The sequence below is a fragment of the Rhynchophorus ferrugineus genome, unplaced genomic scaffold, assembly GCF_030347505.1.
Source record: "Rhynchophorus ferrugineus isolate W39M unplaced genomic scaffold, kcgeb_rfMv2 rfM3, whole genome shotgun sequence".
Classification (NCBI taxonomy): domain Eukaryota; kingdom Metazoa; phylum Arthropoda; class Insecta; order Coleoptera; family Curculionidae; genus Rhynchophorus; species Rhynchophorus ferrugineus.
This window is the reverse complement of record NW_027472582.1, coordinates 56,615,793-56,637,643: the sequence shown is the minus strand read 5'-3', so window position 1 is coordinate 56,637,643 and position 21,851 is coordinate 56,615,793. Positions and strand designations below refer to the sequence as shown.

General features: G+C 33.0%; 1 protein-coding gene across 3 annotated transcripts in view; it reads left to right on the top strand.

The window, feature by feature from the left end:
* The window catches only part of Schip1 (Schwannomin interacting protein 1), a 612,769-nt gene that overhangs the window by 559,133 nt on the left and 31,785 nt on the right, over nucleotides 1-21,851 (top strand). For all 3 annotated transcript variants that reach the window (XM_076400854.1, XM_076400853.1, XM_076400855.1), the window contains one exon: nucleotides 4,161-4,258. In XM_076400854.1, coding sequence (XP_076256969.1) covers nucleotides 4,161-4,258 — 98 coding nt within the window. The remainder of the gene's footprint in view (nucleotides 1-4,160; nucleotides 4,259-21,851) is intronic.

The window sequence follows — 21,851 nt, the reverse complement described above, 5'->3', positions numbered from 1 at the left end:
GCGTGAGCTTTTGTTTTATGTATGTTTAAAACGAAATTTGATAATTCCCAACTCGTTATTAATTCGTTTAATATAAAATGTATAAAAACGCCTTTTGACTATCGTCTAGACGATAAAAATGAGGTCATTCAAGTACAAAAGAATTAACCTTTGCTTGTTTACGAGGGTGATTCAATGCATACCTGTATTTTGAAACGTTACCATTTTTGCTGCAATTTAATAGATGATACCATTAAATATTTAAGACTCATATTTATGTTAGAATTTCTTGTTTTCTCACCAAGTGAAAATGATTCTTAAGCGGTATGAAAATCTGAAATAATATGACGAGCACGTCAAATGAGTGTCGAAGTAACACCTAATCTATCCTCAAGATTCATTAAAGCAGGGTCCAATATTTCATCAATTTATCCAAAAGAAAACATAATACATTGAACCAAACCAACAAAAAAAATCAAATATAAATTACGAAGGGGAATCAAATATAAAGGGTAATTTTGTAAATTAAATTTATTGATCAGTGGTATACACAAACTAAATATTTAATATTTTTCAATGTACACACCTCCGTGCTCTACACATTTTTGCCACCGACTTGCAAACTTGAATATTCCTTCTTCGTAAAAAGTTTAAGGGCGAGTTGTCAGCCAATGGCGCACATACTCCTCTACTTCTTCAGTGATTTCAAATTTGGCTCCAAATGATTCTTTCAAGGGTGCAAACAAAAATTAAACAAAAGGTGAAGTCGGGGCTATAGGGAGGGTGTTCAAGGGTTTCCCAACGCATTTCTTCGAATTTATTCCTTGTCAAAACTGCGGTGTGTGCTCTAGCGTTGCTATAAAGGAAAATAACCTCTCGAATTTGCGTACCCTGTCATTTGCTTCGATACGGTACATACCCACACCGGTTTCCTCCCTCTTGATAAACCAAAGAACACAAATCGAGCATGGAATCCTCTATTACGTGTGAATTACATGCTAAGCAAAATAGTAAAATTACGATTTCACTCCGAAGTCCAATCGACAGTCATCCGATTGGACTGCACATGATGAACCCGCTCCAAAGCGTAGGAAAACGCAACAGTCAGCCGGCAAGTTTATAGCGTCTGTATTTTGGAATGCGCATGGAATAACTTTCATTGACTACCTTGAAAAAGGAAGGACCATCAACAGCGACATTACATAGCATTATCGGACCGTTTGAAGGACGAAATCGCCGAAAACTGCCGCATTTGAAGTAAAAGAAAGTGCTGCTTCAACAAGACAATGCACCGTGTCAAAAATCCATGAATTCAGCTTCGTATTGCTTCCTCATCCACCGTATTCTCCAGATCTGGCCATCAGCGTTTATTTCCTGTTCTCAGATCTTAAAAGAATACTCGCTGGGAAGAAATTTATCGTGGAATGAAGAGGTGATCGCCGAACTGATTGAAACTAAGGCTATTTTGAAGCAAAGGACAAATCGTACTACAAAAATGGTATCGAAAAGTTGGAGGGTCGCTATAATCAATGTATCAGCCTTGAAGGAAATTATGTTGAATAAAAAAAAACTAATTTTGCCAAAAAAAAAAATGTGTTTTACTATGGTAGGCCGGGGATTTTTTCAATTGACCTGTTAACACATACGAGGGTTGCTATTATATTTTGAGCCTTGACAATACTAAGTTTTATTAGACTCGACCTGACGTTTCTAATTAAAAGTTTGACCTCTATAACCATAACCTATTTCAGAACGTTTTGTCATTTGAACATATCATGTGTGGTGACAGTAACTTAAAAATGTTGTCTCATGAACATTTTCCTTCGATGATTTTTTAGGAATTTCGACGTGGATTATCAAGACAAGAGCGCCACATCTACTTCGCCTTTTGACGATAATAAGCCCCATCGCGTATAGTGAATTTAATCGTGACTGCAGTTCACTCACGGACGAGAAGATCGTCCAAAATAATTTGTTCTGTCAGAAAATATTAATGATTGTGCGGGAAATGATATTTTTTGATTTTATAATTTTATGATACATTTGAAGAAATACTCGTATCAAATTGGTACAAAGGAATAATTACTTTGACTGGCCAAAAGGTCGAATTGATAGGTCACCACCATTAGCAATCTATAGTCTGCTCAGACAGAGATACTAGTACAGATTACAGATATTACGTGTCTAGTTCTCAACTAATACGCTACTATCGATGTTACAGGACGAATATTTTTCAGTAAATCTGGCCAATATTAAGGATTTACTGCAACTTTTCCGCTCTTATGTTATCTTAGTCTCATGTTTCTCAGATCGCTCTCTATTATCGTGATGCATGTCGATGATGAAAGATCTCGTTACGTCTTCCATGCAATCAGTTGATTTTGCTACAGAAATCTGTGAAGAATGCGGCCACTTTTCATTGGACAAACTTGTCGAAATCATTGCAATCTATGACTCTATATTTGTTTCTAAACTGTGCACCGATTGTAGAATCTTAATCAAATTCCTTAGGACTGTAATAGTATATTTCATTAAAAGTCTCGAAATCAGGAAGACTAACAAAGTGAAAATTCGAAAGTATCCGATTTTAATCTTAATATCATAATATTTCTCCTTTTCCTTACCTCATCATTTTGGAGAATCGGGAACTCTCGCATCTTGGCCAATTCAACTTAATACTTCAGCTATGAAAGCTACTTTGTTCTCCTATATTACTGAGCCCAAAACTCCTGCATTTACTATAAAAGCAATGGAAAGAGGACGTATCCTCCGTGAACGGATCTCAAATGAATTCGGCAATTTTAAAGGAACATGTTCAGCTTTCAAAGCTGCGCAAAATGGGAGCTATTCTCGGCTTACTCACTTGTTCACTTGTATAATTTTCATAAATAATTGTTCTAAAGAAGATTTATTCCTCAGTACCTTTTACAATGTTTACTATCTCCTTTTGTAATGTATGACGTTTGCAAGTTTATAACTTCTGATTATTATCATTAATGTTTTGAAAAATTATATAAACATTTAACAACAGGGTCGGCCAATACCAACACAAGTCCAATTTTATAGCCGGATTTTATCGAGTGTTTCTCATTATAATTAGGGTATGAAATGAAAAGGAAAAATCCACTCTAAGTTTAAAACGAATTTTTCATTTTTAAAAACTGTATTTGGCAGTATATTCAACCCCATCTATGACGTGCATTGGCTGTTTTATTGAAATAACTACGCGTATGCTCGCACTTTTACAATATGGTGAATATGGTTATTTGCTACTGGAAAGTGGAAAAATTATTTTAAATTCCATAAAATATTAATAGTTGGTTCTAGTTTTATCCTTAAAACTTGTTATTGACGGTGTAAAGTGTTTAATAAACTCGGCGTATATTAAGAAGATTAAAGAAGAATTACGACTATAACATTTACGTTTCATGTGTCAAATAACACTTAAATCACTTTGAATTCGATGATTCATGACTAGCGAGAAAACGTTCAAATTTATGAAGTGATTAAATCAATTTTAACTTAGTCCCAGACTCAGGCCAGGAAATTTATTCAACTTCTTGGAGAGTATTTGGAGAAACTAAAGCAACTCCTAGTTAATGGCCATAAATAAATATGAGTATATTAATTATAATAATATATATAATATATATAAAATAATTTGTGAATCCAGAAAAACTCAACATATTGAAGGGACCAAGTCAAAGTTAATTCACTCTATAAAACATATGTATTTATTAATTATATTAATTTTAAAAAGAACTTGAAATAAAAATTACTGGACTATTGTGATATCATGATTAACATTAATAATATAAAATGTAAAAATAAGTAAATAATGAAAACCGTCAATGAGTGAATACACAATGAATACTTACGATAACAACTTCCAACCACCATATTTAACATATCTAATAAATATAAATTATTCTATGTATAATTTAACGTAAGACTGCAAAAATTAAAAAACAAATATTTTCTTTTAAGGAGAGTTGAAATATAAGAGAAATTTAATTTAAAAAATTTTAATTTATAATTCTATATACAATATAAAAATATTATGTTGTCTGTAAAAATTTAAAATGAAAATAAAACTTAAAAAATATACAGAATCTAAAATATATCAAATGACAGAACACAAACATTTTAAAATTCAATGCGAATATATTTTTTGGTTTCAGGAGGATTCGATGTTTACAATATTGAAACCGCAATGCCCAATATCGACCTAGAGGCAATCGAATGCCATCTGCGAGCCGCCAGAGAAGAAGAAAGAAGGGTAAGTGCGCACGATATTTTCCCATGATATTTTTATTATTTTTCGGCTTTATTGAAAAACTAGTCATAACCTCCATCGTAAGAATTTACAATATCAAAATTGAAAGACATCACAGTGTGGAATTTCCTATGGTTTCTTATTTTTGGTCAAATTCATAAATAATTAATTCAAAAACAATTAAGCAGATTCTCCTATGTAAATTGATTACGTTCAAAGGCTGAGCCATGAATAATAATAATATTATTACTATTAATATAATCAAATTAATAATTGATATAATCAATCAATTCAATCAATTATCATTTTAAAATATGTTATTTATCTACTTTTGGACTGTCTGTATGTATTAGTTTCTTGACATTTCTGTTACAAAACTTTTAATTTATTAAAAGCTATAAAAACAATGAAATAATTAAATCTACTTTATTAAAGTATATTATCCTTTTTACGTTTACTTGCTGGAAATGCTGCTTCCATATTGAGTTTCCTTCGTATTTCACCCTTTTATTCTATTCTTTCAATATATTCCAGTAGTGATCGAAGTATATATTGTCACGTGTCATATCGTGTCATATTTATAAAATATACGCTTTACGATTTTTCTTTATTGTTATCTTTATTTAATTCTTCCAACACTAAGAATATAGTTTTTTAAGAGCACTCGAGATTTCTTTTCATGATTATGTATAACTTCATCAAAAGATTATTATTTATCAAGTCAATGTAAGTTAATGTAAGTTAATTTATTTATTTTAATGGTTTTTGAAATCAAGTTTACGACACTAAACATTCAAATTCAGTCTTACACGACAATATAGTAAACCCTAACCTATATAATCATAGATTAAGTTGAGTTAAATTGAATATATAACTACTGATAAAGCTGTAATATTATAAATAACTGTATCTATAACAGCCCAAATATAAAAAGAGCCAATACAAATAAAAGTTATAATTTTTTTACAAATACATATGATTGAAAAATATTCAATATCTGTGAATTTTGATAATAATCAAATGTTATTAGGACCTTGTTAAGAACACCAATTAATACCAGTTGCAATGCAATACTTTAAAGAGTTTCTCGATATTGCCAGTTTATATGACAGCCATCCTTATATATCAGTTAATTAGACAGTAATAATTAGCGTTGGAAACTATCGACTGTTTAGTAAGTGACTACTTTTTGCTATCGATTGTTTCAGTTCCTATTTTCGGTTCCACTGATTTTATTACTTTTTACTATCGACTGTTTCAGTAGTGTACTTTTAGTTACTATTTTCGGATCTACTAGTTACATTCGACTGATTTTTTAACATTCTGGCTCTGACGCCCTGGCCGCGACCCTGAAAATGATTATAATGTAATAGGGCAAGAAGAAAAAAATTGTGAATGATAAATAGTAAAATACTTCTTATTGTTTTAATGGCAATAATCGGTAATATTTTAGTAAGGTTAATTAGTAAGAGAAGGAATACGTACATCTCCGTCTCACGTATCGTACGGCAGAAACAAAGATGCTCATTCTAATAAAATATAACAGCCAATTACATTTATAATGTCTTCATTACTTTCTAAATATTAAAATTAAATACCATGAAACGTATTTTGAGATAATTATTCCGTTCCTTTTTCATAAATTGAAAGTAACAATAAATTATAATATTAATTCGATCCAAGCTATTAGCTTCGTCCTTTTCTCTCTCACAATTTATAATGGCAGGAATTCGTACATCTTCGTCTGATATCACGAATCGAAAAAACAGTCAAAGCGTAATTACTAATTCCAGTCGCTAGACTTTTGACTATCGACTGTTTCGACTATTTTCAGTCGATAGTGCTCAACGCTAGTAATAATTAAAATTGACTTGAATTAATTCATATTTCTTAGTTATAGCCCTTACCTATTGCCTGGCCTTAACATTTCTATTGTCTTTGTTTCCATTTATCTGTTTCTCTCAAATATAGTAACGGTCATTATTCAATAAAAGCCATCTGTCTACTGCAGTTTTGATTCATCCTGGTAACATCGTTACGTTATTTTCAACTCGTCCATTAACAGATTAGATCCGACCAGTAAAATTTCATGTTTACACATTCAGATCTAAAAATACGGAAAATATGTAGCCGCATGAAACCTATCGACCCCAAAATAACAAAGTAATATAAACCCGCAATAAACCTAATCCCTATTTCTAGAATTATAAACGAAACACTGGCGGAAGTTTCGTATTTGTATTGCATACAATTTTTCCTGCCAATTTAAAATAAAGAAATTCGTCCTTGGGATTCAGACTACTTCTGCACGAGTAGCATTTCATACTAAAAATAACGTAATTGAGCCCAGAAACTATTAAACACGTAGGCGGAGGTATTATTAAAGGAAACCGAAACCGGTTTGCTAATTCTTAATACAGTAACAAGGAATAAAATGTTTTTGTCGCCGCTGGTTTGATAGATACCGTAAAAAGTCATTTGTTCTACAAGGGATAACTTAGACAGTAATCCACTATGAACTGTTCAGACTAACTAATATATAATATAATAATTTATGCAAGTAAGCTTTAATTGAATAAATTTGCTGAATTCTATGAAACAAGGATATAAAAAAATGTGCTACTCTCAACTGTGATAGTTTCCATCATCGTGGATAAACTCAAAATGTAAAGTAATCCCCCTACAGAATATCCATATGCTTCCGCAAAGATGGTAAAACAATTAAATAACGAAAAGTAACATTTCAAATAGAACAGAAAATTTACCGACTCCCGAAATGCTCTCGATTGTTTCCTGGAACAAAAGTTCAACCATCCCCTGGTCACCGACTCAATGTCAATCCGTATCCTCTATCTAAATGGCTTCAGGATAACTTTACTGTGAAACCCTTCTCACGTCGGTATGCCGGGAAATGAGCGCGCGGATAGTGCAGCTAAGTCGGCAGCCTCATCTCCCCTCCCCATCACAAGTATTGTATTTTTGTATATTTGTATCGATACTGACCTTATCCCGTTCGGTTCTTATTTTACCAAGAACGAGGTGTAACATCGTTGGGCCCAGAAGGCCGACCACAACAGGCTCGTTAAGATTAAAGCTGACTTTTTCTCCTCTCTGCTCGTTCTTTCCCTTCGTCGCTATGTCACTGTCGTTTCTCAGACAGTCACTTGATGACTTCGAGCCATTCCAGAAGACATCCGGTCTTACCTAGCCTGGTTAGTGGCGTGAGTAGAATCATTTTCTTTAACGGATTTTACACTCTTACCTAGGACAATAACAAATATTAAACAATCAGAATCAAAAATGTATGACCATGCCCCAACATGATTCAAACCCACGACTATCGCAACTATATTACTTACTACCACTGCGCTAACACCAAGCAGGCAAATTTTTATTTTATATATACTCTTTATGTATGTCATCGCCACCCTCGCCCTTTTGCTCAATGTTGACCAAAAACGAGAACGTGTTCATGATTTTGAGTATAAGTATTTGCCCATGTCTAAACGCAACAACCCAGAATTTTTCAAAAAATGAATGAAACACGTATCCATCACTATACTCCAGAATCAAAACGATCGTCACTTGAGTGAACAGTAACTGGTGAACCTCGTCCAAAGCTCCCAAAAGCACAACAATCGACTGGAAAGGTTATGGCCTCGGAATTTTAGGATGTGCGTAGTGTAATATCCATGGGCCATATTGACAAGGGAAATACCATCAACAATGAATATTATATAGCGTTATTGGAGCGTAGCGTTAACGACCGCATGTGGCAAGGAAAACCACAGCGTATCACAAGTCAATCAAATCAAAACAATGGCAAAATTACGTGAATTGAACTTGGAATTGGTGCCATATCCACCATATTCGCCAGATTTTGGCTCCCAGCGACTATTGGCTGTTCGCAAATCCCAAAAAATACTCTCCGCTAAGATATTTAGCTCAAATGAAGAGGTTATCGCTGAAACTGAGGCCTATTTTTATGCAAAAGAAAATCGTTCTACCAAAGTATTATAGAAATGTTATAGCAGCACTGGAATGTTTATGTGGCTATTAATGGGCATTACGTTGATGAATAAAGCAAATTTTGAATCAAAAAACGCGTTTTCTTCATTACGCCCAGGATTTTTCAGCCCATGTATTAGAAAAATGTGTTAGCAGTCCATAATATCACGTGAGTACAAGAATCTAAGTTTTGGTCAAGTTCTAGAAATGAATGCTGAACAATTATTTTTCAGTCCTTCAAAACACTTAGCACCACCTTCCTTGGTGTCGATGGTTCCTTCTACTTTACGACATTGATTTTATTCGCATATTATTGTCATACATGATCCTCTTCACTCGCAGTGTTTTCTGTCAAAAATAGGGATTTGGAAACATCAACACGGCTCATTAGATTTTTCACTGCTAATAAATATCGACACACATATCGACCTTCTTTTGACATCCAATTTTCTAGAAACGGTTAAAAATCATTTTATACCTACAGTTCAGTTCGGTTTGGTCTTATAAGATGAAATACGTCGGTCTACTTCGATAGTTTTAACAATCTCAATGATTTTTTCAACAATTGACCGGCCAAAGTGAGTTTCATCTTTAACATTGAAATTGCTTAACCATAAAAACCACACAATATTCGATTAACCTCTCTGAATAAGTAAGTAATTAAGTAAAATATTCAATACGCAATAAGCTTTGACTGAGTAAGACTTTTCTACCTTATATTTGCTAACGTACGTATAAGATGCATGCTGCAAAGGATAATAATAATGCAATAAACTAAAATCATCAATACAGATTTGGGATTGCGTAACAGTGATAGGAATTCTTCAGTTTAGCTTAAAAGGAAACATATTAACTGTTTGTATATATCAATGTCTCACTTAAAAAGTCTTTATTGGGACAAATCGGTATAATCTATATGAATTAAAATATGTTCGATCATTTTGTAAAACTTTTTCCGTTTTTCTCTCAAGATAGCGATGCCACGTCGAAAGAACAATATTGGTTTGACTTCATATTCGAACTGCAATAGTATATCATATAAGAAGATAACCTGCGCCTTCTTTATGCTACAATAAGTTGTTTAATTTGTTCAAATTTTGTTTAGCAATGCGTAAGCACCTTGCTGATCCCATAATATGCGCAAAGAAACTTTATGACCTTGAATATTCCGCTTCGGTATCGATGTGGTTGGCTTTCCTGGACTAACCCATGACTTTTTGCACATCATATTGTTGTAGTAGATCCTAATTTCAACGGCAATCACAATGCGCTACAGAAAACTTCTCTTTTCTCATTGTCCTTCATTGTTTGTCCAGACAAACAATGAAACCGCAATGTTCAAACGGTTCGAAATCATATTTTCAGACAATTCGTGCGGTAACCATCTTTCTCACTATGTAACAGTAAATTTTTAACCACTTTTAAATCGTTGAAACAAAAACCAATAATTGAATATGACAGAGTAGCGTCACTATAAGGTTTTAATAATGTTTTATAACAAAAATACAATTTCTACAATTAGCGTCTCTACACACTAAATAAATCAAAATACACGTAATGAAACAGAAAATATAAATAAACTTTATGTGATAAACTTTAAAAGAAAACTTTAAAAACACATAAAAATTACACAAAACAATAAAACAAATATATTCCGGACGGCCTACTATGAACGCATCTCTTTTATGGAAAATCAAATATTTGGCTTTAATATGATATATGCTAAATAAAGGGCGCTGCGTAACCGCAAACTAACCTGCTCCTACGTCACAAGAACATGCGTACTAATTAACTACACGCTGTAAAATTTCACCGTTCTCCTATTAAATTTATTTGTTAGTTTATCGGGAAGATAAATATTTACCGGTGTAGGAGCCCGCGAATAAATGTTACGATATGGTCCAGGTCCGCCGAGTCAACAGAGGAAACATGCTCCGGGTGACAGGTAGAGATGAAATGGGTCAGCGCCACGTCACATGCTGGGTAACCGTTTAAATATTGAGGTTCTGCTCGTAAAACAACCGGCAAATAGCGTTTTTAAGCGGTTTTTCATTTACTCTGCGTTCGATATTGTGGATTTGAAAATATCTATTTCCAGAAATTTCGGGTAATAACTCAGGTAGCATGTGTTTTTTAAATATTCTTTCAAATTAAACATTTATGATAAAATTAATCAAAATAAAGTGCACGATTAAATAACTAAAATGTGTATTAGAATTTGAATTTGAAGAAAGAAAATCTTAAGCAGATGGAATGTGATGCTAAGAGAATATGGAATAATATTGAATAAAAACGAAATGAAAGTGATGGTGATGGGAGAACTAGAGATAGAAATAGAAAACAATGGAAGGCAGGGGATGGAATTTAATTCCAGAACTAGAAAAATAATGGATTTGTATTTCGCTATAAATTAATTAATAAAAAGATTAATAAAAGAAAATTAAGCAAATCTACAATGGAAGTAACCCACAGCAATTTTTATATCTAATATTTGGTTGCGATATCTGGAAATACAAGCAGCAGAAATGAAATACTTCATTAGAGTAACAAAGATGGAGAAGATGAGAAGTAAGGAAACGACCTCAATATTGAATAAGTGTAATAATACATAGAAACAAAAAACTAAGTTGGTGAGGACACTTACAGCCCATGGAGGACACAAGACAAGTAAAGATAATACGATTAACCGTAATCTCGAATGAACATATAAAAGTAATAATTCCGAAGAAAGAAAAAACCCCGAGCAAAGCAAAAAGACTCAGCAAAGGCAGAAAAAAAATTAATTATATAACACACCTACTCCACTAAATGGCACAAAAGGCGCTCTTTCTTCCTGCTGAAATGTTGCTATCTGTATGATACTTGACTGAATGTATTACTTTTATTACATAAAATCACATTCCATTCCTACCAAATGACCCATAATGGAAAACCCCTTCTATATCCAAATTAGTGTTTGGTTATTAGTCCTTTCTTATCTAGCATAGAAAGAAGGTAAGGATTAAGATAGCTTTCCAATGAGTACCTTAATTTCCCAGGTTTGTGAATAGGAAATAATATAAATTGCTTCAGTTTGAAAGTAAGAAAGTAGAAAATAGAAAGAAAGCAAAAAAAAGAAAGGTAATTCCTTAATATAGATAGTCCTCACGCCATCTTCTCCTGGGATAATATCTCAACTGTGAGACATATCTAGTAGGAGCTCCTCCAACAAGAATAGCTTTTCAAAGTAGGAAATTCCATTTCTTGTTTAGGAAGGTAGGGTATCGGAAAATTATACTGTGATAATAGTGCCCAATAATTTTCCAAACTCAGTCCGAGGTAATTGGGGAAGTGGGAGCTCCGCTCAAGTTTCGGATATTTCTCCATCAATCAGAGATGGAGTATCTGAATGCAATTTGCTGGTGGGTCTTGCAATGGTAAACAGCCAAGGCTATCGACCTCTTATATCCCTAAAATTAATTGTAGAGGTATTATCTTTAAACTTTACTGATGAACTGCACAGACACAGATTGAACTGAGAGTGAGAACCCGTCAAGAAGTGGGTCAAAGAAGTTGAGCATCAAGGGACAAAAAAATTACAAGAATATGTGTAGTGATCTGCTATCATGTTCAGAATAAGGCGGCCTCTGACATCAGCCCGGAAAGAGCCCAAGTCTGGCGCGTGAGCATTTAAGATTCCCATAATTATACTGTGGCTTGGTATTTGCGTGAATAAGCTCTCGAAATTGAGCAACCAGGGTCATTTCAACATCATAACATTAAAATACATGCTCCAGAACTCATGAAGACTTACCTAATGATGCTTGAATATTCCTACACACCGCAGTCACCATACCCTACTTATTTTCTATATTATTCCTTTCAGAACGTTAACGTAATTATTTGGCTAGGTAGCACCTCCATTCTTATTAAATTCCAGTTCCTTCCAGCGAAGTTTTGCAGCAAGATTCATTCCGAGATATTTATCGTTGTTGCTATATGGATCGATAGTATTATTTAATGTTAACGGTGTTTTTACGGTCTGTTTATAGGTAAACTGCACATGCACAGATTTACTTACATTAATTCTAATTTTTCAAGCTTGTGTCCAATTATTTATATTGTCACTTGCCTGATTTTTCGTAAGGCTTCTTCACTATTGTCTCCGACAGCTATAATCGCAGTATCATCAGCAAATGTAGCCATCGTAATATTCTCCATTTGTGGCATATCACAAGTGTAGATTAGATAAAGCATTGGTCCCAGTACACTTCCTTGTAAAAAAATCTAGTTGATATAAAAGATCTAGAAGTCTAAAATATATGTATAAAAATATAGACAGAACAGAAATATAAAAATAGAAGAACGCCTTAAAATAAAGTTACACAGTTAGACAGTTAAAGCATTGTAAATGGTTGTAAGATTGAATACATTGGGAATTTCGGTCATATTATTGCTAGCATAGTATAACAACTATCTTTCAGTCAAGTTTTTCACGTATTTTAACTACGCCATATTTTAAGAATCCAATAAATGAAATAATACGTTTTAATACAAGACGTATCAAAAGAAAGTGTACAATTTAGTGACTTATTTTTAAAAAATAATATATGACTAAAATATACATCACTACATTGCATCAGTTCAATGACAATAGTAAACCGTGATTCAATGGTAATTGACATGCATCAAATTGATTGAAAGCATTCTGTACAGAACGCGTATATTCTGTCAGATCTCCTCTGATTATTAATCGTTTTACAATATGACCTATATGCTGTGGATGATGGGGACACAACAGCGCTGTTAATTAAGTATTATCTAGTATTAAATATTAACAATTAATATTCCCATTATATTTCAAAAAAGTATATATATATATATATATATATATATATATATATATATATATATATATATATATATATATATATATATATATATATATATACATATATATATATATATATACATATATATATATATATATATATATATATATATATATATACATATATATATATATATATATATATATATATATATATATATATATATACGTTTATAAGCGATTAAACTTTAATACAGTACATCGAGTGATGTGGTTGCCCTAGTGGCATAATTGCCCTTATATTAATATCAACTTGATGGTCGTTTGCTCGTATTTACACGTGCCGTCGAAAGGTCCGTGTTAGCGAAACTGTATATTGCTTTTCCGATCTATATTTAGGAAGAGAATCAACGAGATATCAATAACTGAACTTATTCTGTTATGCTGCAATATATATATATATATATATATATATATATATATATATATATATATATATATATATATATATATCTACATATATATTTGTATTATAGAGGCATAAAATTGTCAATTGTCAAATTACTTGAATTTGAAATATCTTACAATAGTTTCTTATTATTAGATTTTTGTTATTAGTTAATGATAAAAAAATCAAAGGGGTTTCAAGTCAGGAAATAAGTCCGCATGACATAAAACATCAAAGAAGACATTAAAATGGATTCATTACAATAACCCAATGTGAATAAATCATGGGGACCACCATACATCAACGTTAAGGGAAAAGCAGAATATCCATGTCTCCAAGCTAATGCTCTGTATTTCATTTCGGATCAGCTTGGTGTGGTATACTAAGAGCTTGTAAAGGTTTATGACACCATTAATGAGGATCGACTACAATTGATATGTTTGAGCCTAGCACTACGCAAGAAACGGTCGGAATACCAGCGGACGCAACAATGTGATTCTTTAGCATGAGAGCGCTCCACATTTTGTAAAACCGGTAAAAGTATACTTGGAAACATTGAAATGGGAAGTCCTACCATACACGCCGCATTCTCTAGACCTTGTTCTCTGACGTATAAATCTTGATCTGTGTGAGCAGTGTTTTTCTTATTTCTTACAAAAATACCAAAAAAACGCGTCGATTTGTGGAAAGCCTAAAAAGATACATAGTTATATCGAGATGGAATCCATAAATTTCTTGAAAGTTGATAATGATATATTGAAATACCTATCTACAATATTATTTTAACTACTACCAACTGATTGAACACTTTGGAGTCGACACGATCAACAGATTAGATTTGTTTTGTTCGTAATTTAATTTTGTGTGTATGTCACAAAATTATTATATTATTATTATTGTATTGTTTGGGCTCGAAACTTTTTCTCTTTTTAGTGTCAGATATTTACACAATAGATTACGCGGTTATTTTATTTAGTATTACAATGGGTAAGCCAAGTAAAGTTGTAGTCTGTATGGGGAAAATATGAATAAAGAAACAATGATTGAAAATAAGGATAAATACGCTTCAGGCTCCGGGGTTCACTATCTAGTCTAGGTGATTTGACAAATGTTCAAACTAAACCAGAACAACAAAAAGTTATTGTCCCAGCCTGGAACTGAACCCGTGACCTCCGTTTGGGAGCTGAACTATTACATCATGGAAGCAGTTGCCTGTAATATTTCTACGCCTTCTCATTCATATGGATCGTGATTAAAAAGCATACTGATCGGCTTTTGCACTGAACAGCTTCCGATTTTCCATCACAACAGCTTAACAATAACATTATACATAACAATACACATTATATATATTATATATATACTTAACATAACATTATATATATATATATATATATATATATATATATATATATATATAATTGTTGACTCTTATACGCGACAAAGTAACCTTATAATTTGGTTATATTTTGAAAGTATATACATAATACTAGCATAATTAAAATTAACTTCTAATTATTATAACTATATACATATATTCTAACTATATACAAGAAAATTTAGTTTTAAATATATATATATATATATATATATATATATATATATATATATATATATATATAGGTATGTATATATATATATATATATATATATATATATATATATATAGATATGTATATATATATATATATATATATATATATATATATATATATATATATACATACATACCTATATATATATATATATATATATATATATGTATATATATATATATATATATATATATATACATATATATATATATATTGCAGCATAACAGAATAAGTTCAGTTATTGATATCTCGTTGATTCTCTTCCTAAATATAGATCGGAAAAGCAATATACAGTTTCGCTAACACGGACCTTTCGACGGCACGTGTAAATACGAGCAAACGACCATCAAGTTGATATTAATATAAGGGCAATTATGCCACTAGGGCAACCACATCACTCGATGTACTGTATTAAAGTTTAATCGCTTATAAACGTCGCCGTAATACAATTTAGTGTTGACTATTTATCGCATGCAGTTAGTTATGTCTCCTCAATACGTCCTACGCGAAACTTAAATTCGATCTTAACAAGGTTTAGTCGCAGGATGATGTGGAAATTATTTCCGTATTCCTATTATTAGACTGGTTCATTTATATTAGTAGCAAATTGATTGATGTTCTTCCCAAGTAATTTCAAATCCACAGTATAAAAGTAAAAAGTCATTTTTGAACCACACGTAAAAAACTATTGTTCGATGATATGAATTCCGTCAAATACTATGAAATAACGATCAATAAAACACAAAAGGATTTTTATTTATCGAAATATATTGTATCACCTTCAAAGTAAGTCAAAAATTTCAAAATAACACATACCAAGAACGCACCATATATTAAATGAATTTTCCAATATTGACATCAGCTTTCGTTTTAGCGAATTCTGTTCTCTACCAATAGAAATTTAGTGCCCCGATGTGGCAGTTTGAATTGTGGGATGTCTTTGGTTATCAACTAAATGACAAACCAAATGACAGATGACGTTGAAACTATATATCCACATGCATATAGAGGATAATGGCACCAACAACTTAGCAAGAAAATTAATTTTAACAATCCCTTTAAGAAGGATTTTCAAATAAAATTGTATTGGTACTTTCTAAAGGTATAACTATTTACAGTTCTACTCAAGGAATTTGCGATTAAAATACAGCTACATATACAGCTACGTTTACAGCTATTATATTATGACTCCTCAAGTACAACATGCATTACATTAAAGGCTTCAAAAATAATTACTTTAATAATACTAAAAGTACAGAAATATCTTGATAGGGTCCACGAATTGTATAAATTAACTTCTCAATATATTATATTAAGTATAAATTATTGGAGTTTAACTGAAGCTATTGAGTAAGAACGTGTGGACTCTTACACAAGTCATAGTCCAAATAGAAGTGTCTTATAAACACGGTGTACAGGATAGGAGTTTCCTTTTATGTATTTCCATGTAGTTTTCATTAATTTTGCAGGATGTGAAATTCTAGATCACATATTTACTTTTACAAAAGTGGTTTGAATTAAGTACTTGATTCAAGTCTTAATTTTAATTTATGCTATCCCTATTATCTTTTGAAACCATTCCCAGCAATTTGTTTCATTTAAGCTAACGTTACAACATTTGTATATTAGGTGACTGTATGGATTGAGGTCATATTTTCACCTTCAACACGAGGTTATTGAGAAAAATTGGTACAATATATATTAATCAAAATATACTCTATCATTTTATGTAAGTTTTTTTTGGCAGCATGGCGATATCGTATTGCAAGAACGATATTGGTTTGACAGCGATCGATTCATTTTCGCACTTCTCCATTTTGAAGCCCTGTGTGAGCCAAGCCATGCTGCATCAATGTGAATAAGTGGTAATCAAAAGACGCAGAAGTACGACAGAACTAGTATGTGCAACTACAGTACTTTATCAAGTACTTTACAAAATATGTGTTTAAACATACTTTAACATATCAAGTTCTCCTATAAATTTTTAAACTAAATCTATGCTTAGTTTCTTTTATATCACTTGACTTTAATGACAACATTTGATTCTTACATTGTTTGAACGTAAGTACTGTCCCAAGTAATTGTAAGTTTGTTTGCCACAAGATACATGCCGGGCTGTAAAAAAAAAGTAGTGAAACTATTTAATGCCCAAAAACCCAGATATTGGCTTGTCGTAATCTAAAAATGATGGGATTTGATTGACACTTGTTGAAGACTTGAACTTAATTAATATAATATTATATATTAATCATTATTATCTATAATATTTTTCTCTGTATTATGCGAATATATGTTCAGTAATGAACAGCAGTAAATATATATACCTACTCCAAAGCGTAAGAAAACGCAACAGTCGGCTGGCAAGGTTATGACCTCCGTATTTTGGGATGCGCATGGAATAATTTTCATTGACTACCTTGAAAAATGAAGGGCCATCAACAGCGACTATTACATAGCGTTATTGAACCGTTTGAAGGATGAAATCACCGAAAAACGGCCACATTTAAAGAAAAAGAAGGTGCTGCTACACCAAGACAATGCCCCGTGTCAAAAATCCATCTAATTGCTTCCTCATCCACCGTATTCTCCAGATCTGGTCCCCAGCGACTATTTCCTGTTCTCAGATCTCAAAAGAATGCTCGCTGGGAAGAAATTTTCGACGAATGAAGAGGTGATCGCCAAAACTGAGGCCTATTTTGAAACACAAATCGTACTACAAAAATGGTATCGAAAAGTTGGAGGGTCGCTATAATCAGTGTATCACCCTTGAAGGGAAATTATGTTGAATAAAAAAACTAATTTTGCCAAAAAAATATGTTTTACTATGATAGACCGGGGACTTTTCAATTGACCTGTTATTGATTTTATATTATTTGGTAACTGAAAAGAACAAAATCATTAGGGATTCATATACACAATAATCAAACCGAATGAGGGCCGGCTTCGTTGGCGTAGTGGTAAAGGCGACAGGACGACCCCCTACTGTTGCGATAGTCGCAGGTTCGAGTCCTGCTGGGGCATGGATGTACTTTATGTTTGTGATTGTAATTGTAAATGTCTGTAGGCAAAAGTGAAAAATCCGACGGGGAATAACCATGCCAGTCACACCAATAACCAGACTGGGTAAGACCGGATATCTTCTGAGATGGTCTCTAAGTTGGTCACTGGCCTATCGATAGGCTTATTGCCGAGGACCGTGGTTCGACGCCTCCAGGTTAAACTGTAGATCCAGTCCAGATAAACCGGCATTGATAAAAAAGTTTTTTTTTTATTATTACTCTTCGTGAGTCCACAATCTGCCCTATTGGCAATAAGTATTTCTTCTGTTTATATTATATATACATGGCATGTAGAAAATCACTTCATTAAGCAATCTTCTGTATAAAATATTATCTTAATTAATTAGTCTTATTCTAATGCTTATTCTAAACTCTACATATGTCCAGTAATCAGATCAGGTGGTATTAAACGTTTTAGTCTACGCACTTCACTATCACGTCGCATATTTAGCTGATTAGCGAGTACATTGGGATGCACTGACACTCTTTCGAAGTACTTCACACAAACACGTTGGATTACACTCGTTATAGGTTCTAGAGGAATATCGCGTTGTATCACTTTATTTGAAATATAGTACGGAGCATCAACAATGGCACGCAACACCTTATTTTGGAACCGTTGAATGATGGATATGTTAGATTTGCTAGCAGTACCCCATAGTTGAATTCCATATGTCCAAATGGGCTTGAGTATAGACTCATACAGCAATACCTTGTTATCTAATGATAACTTGGATTTGCGCCCAATGAGCCAATACATTTGATATAATTTTAGTCCTAGTTGTTTCCGTTTAGAGAGTATGTGCTTCTTCCAGGTTAGGCGTCGATCTAAATGCATACCAAGATATTTAACATGGTCTGCTTGGGGGAGTTGACGATGATTGATATTTACTGGTGGACATGTTCTTCTACGCAGGGTAAACGTTATATGCGTGGATTTTGATTCATTGGCTTTAATGCGCCATGTCTTCAACCATAATTGTATTTGCTCCAGATGAGTTTGTAGGTTTATTGATGCTGTGTCTGGATCTTCATGGGATGCTAAGACTGCTGTATCGTCTGCATATGTTGCCACAGTAGTTATTTTTGTGGTGGGCAGATCAGCCGTATACAGAAGATACAGTACTGGACCCAGGACACTACCTTGCGGAACTCCTGAATATATGGGATTTAATTCGGTATGTTCATCGCCTTGATTTACAATAAAATGTCTGTCAGTGAGATATGATTTTAGTAGCTGATAGTCCGGATGAGGGAGAAGTTTCTTTAGTTTAACCTGCAAGCCCGTATGCCATACTTTGTCAAAAGCCTGAGATATGTCTAGGAAAGCAGCCGAACAATATCTTTTGGCATTTAGGTCAGCGTTTATTTGGTTTACAAGTCTATGCACTTGTTCTATAGTCCCATGCTTATTGCGAAAGCCAAACTGATGTTCTGGAATAATTTTTCTTTTTTCTATTATATAGTTTAGTTTTTTTATGTATAATTTCTCAAAAACTTTCGAGATTATTGGTAATAAACTTATAGGTCGGTAGGAGGTCACATCTTCTGGTATTTTTCCTGGTTTAAGTATCATTAATATTTTAGCTACTTTCCAGATACTAGGGAAGTAATTAATTCGTAGCATAGCATTAAATATATATGTTAATAGTTTTATAGCCTTTTCTGATAGTTCTTTTAAAATTTTGCCAGTAATTAAGTCATAACCAGGAGCTTTTTTAATATTAATCTCTCTCATTATTGTATGTTTAACTTTTTTGACCGTTAATTTCTCGTGCGGTAAATCCATTTGAAATGGCGAATCTAGAAAGCTAGTGATTTTATTTTCGTCATCTTTATGTAGCTGAGACTGGAAAGGTTTAAAAACATTTTTTAAGTGTTTTGAGAAAATGTCGGCCTTCTCTTTATTGCTTCTCGCCCAATTATTTTCGCTTGTTTTATTAGGTGGGTTATGCTGCTGGGATCTCTTAAGCTTTTTTGTTGCTTTCCACAACGAATAGTCTGTAGCCTCAGTAGATGTCAAGTTTTCTAGGTATTCTTGAATGCCTTGGTTCTGTTCGATTTGGATTAGATCTCTCAGCTCTTTTATGGCCCTATTAAATTTTCTTTTATTCTCTTCAGTCCTTTGCTGTTGCCAATTTCGTCGTAACTTTCTTTTTTCTGCTATCTTTTTCTGTATTGTACATGATATATGTGTATTTTTTCTTGGAAATGTTTCACTGTTGGGAGTCGCGGAATATGCTGCCTCCTGTATATTTTTTGTAAGATTTATTGCTGCTATTTCTATATCCATTTCAGTTTGTAACGGTAAGTTTAGAGAGATATTTTGGTCTAAGTTTTCTCTAAATGAGGGCCAGTTAGTTCTATTATTGCACAGAGAAGGGGGTTTATCTTTGATGGTAATTTTTGAAGAAATTGTTACTATTATTGGTGAATGATCAGAAGACAGGTCGAAACATGATTCTGCCTGACACTTTTTTGGATCAATATTTTTTGTAATACAGAAGTCTATTGTATCTGGTTTTTTATTTCTGTCTGAAGGCCAATATGTTGGTTCACCAGTAGAGATATGTTGTAAGTTATCTATCCTTATGGCTTTGAGCAGTTCTCTACCTTTTGAGGTTATTATTCTTGAACCCCACATTAAATGTTTTGCATTATAATCTCCTCCTGCTATAAATCTATTACCTAGCGTACGGAAGAATTCTTGAAATTGTTCTGCCTTGTTGTTATGTTTGGGTGGGCAATAAATCGCAGAAATTGTTAATGGTCCATGGACTTCCTCTATGGTTATACTGGTGGCTTGCAGGTAGTCTTTGCGGAATTTTTCTTTTTCGAAATGCTTTATATCATCTCGAATTATTATGGCTGTACCTCCATGTGCTTTATCATCAGGGTGATTTGTATGATAAAGCTTATATTTAGGAACTTTCAAATAATTTTTGTCCGTAAAGTGTGTTTCGGAAACCATCATAACGTCAATATTTTGTTCAATTACGAACATTTTTAGTTCCCTGGCGTGTTGTTGGAGCCCATTGGCATTCCAGACGGCGATTTTGTAGCTATTGGTTTCAGGCATTAGGCAAGTTGGCTTACGACGGTTGTGAGTAGACCAAGCATCGTACTCATTTGATCCATTAGTTTGGCCATCATATTTTCTAATCTTGAGATGTTGCTAGTTTCAGTAGGTTGAGATATTGTCTCTCGTTTTTGTGCTGAACCATTTTCAACTATTTGGGCATAAGTTATGTCTGGTTGACTTGTTCTAGTGGGTAGATTGGCAGTAGTGGATTGTTTTTGTTGATGCCTTTTTTCCCTTAAGGCAGGATATAGTTTCTGCTGTAGTTGCTTGTGAACTGCGCAACCCTTGTAGTTCGCTGGATGATTTCCGTTACAGTTAACACATTTCACTTTTTCATCGCGAACTTTACGAGTACAATCTCCTGTCTTATGTTCTCCTGCACATTTTACGCATCTATATGATTTGCGACAGTAAGTCTTTGTGTGCCCGTGCGCTTGACACCTTGTGCATTGTGGTATGATCCTTTTTATATGTGGTGGTTCGCATTTAATAATATTATTTTCCAATTTGGTGATTTCATACACCGCCTTATTATTTCCATTAGGTTTTATGTCTATATAAAACATAGGCAGAGGTTTTTTTGTCGTGTGATGT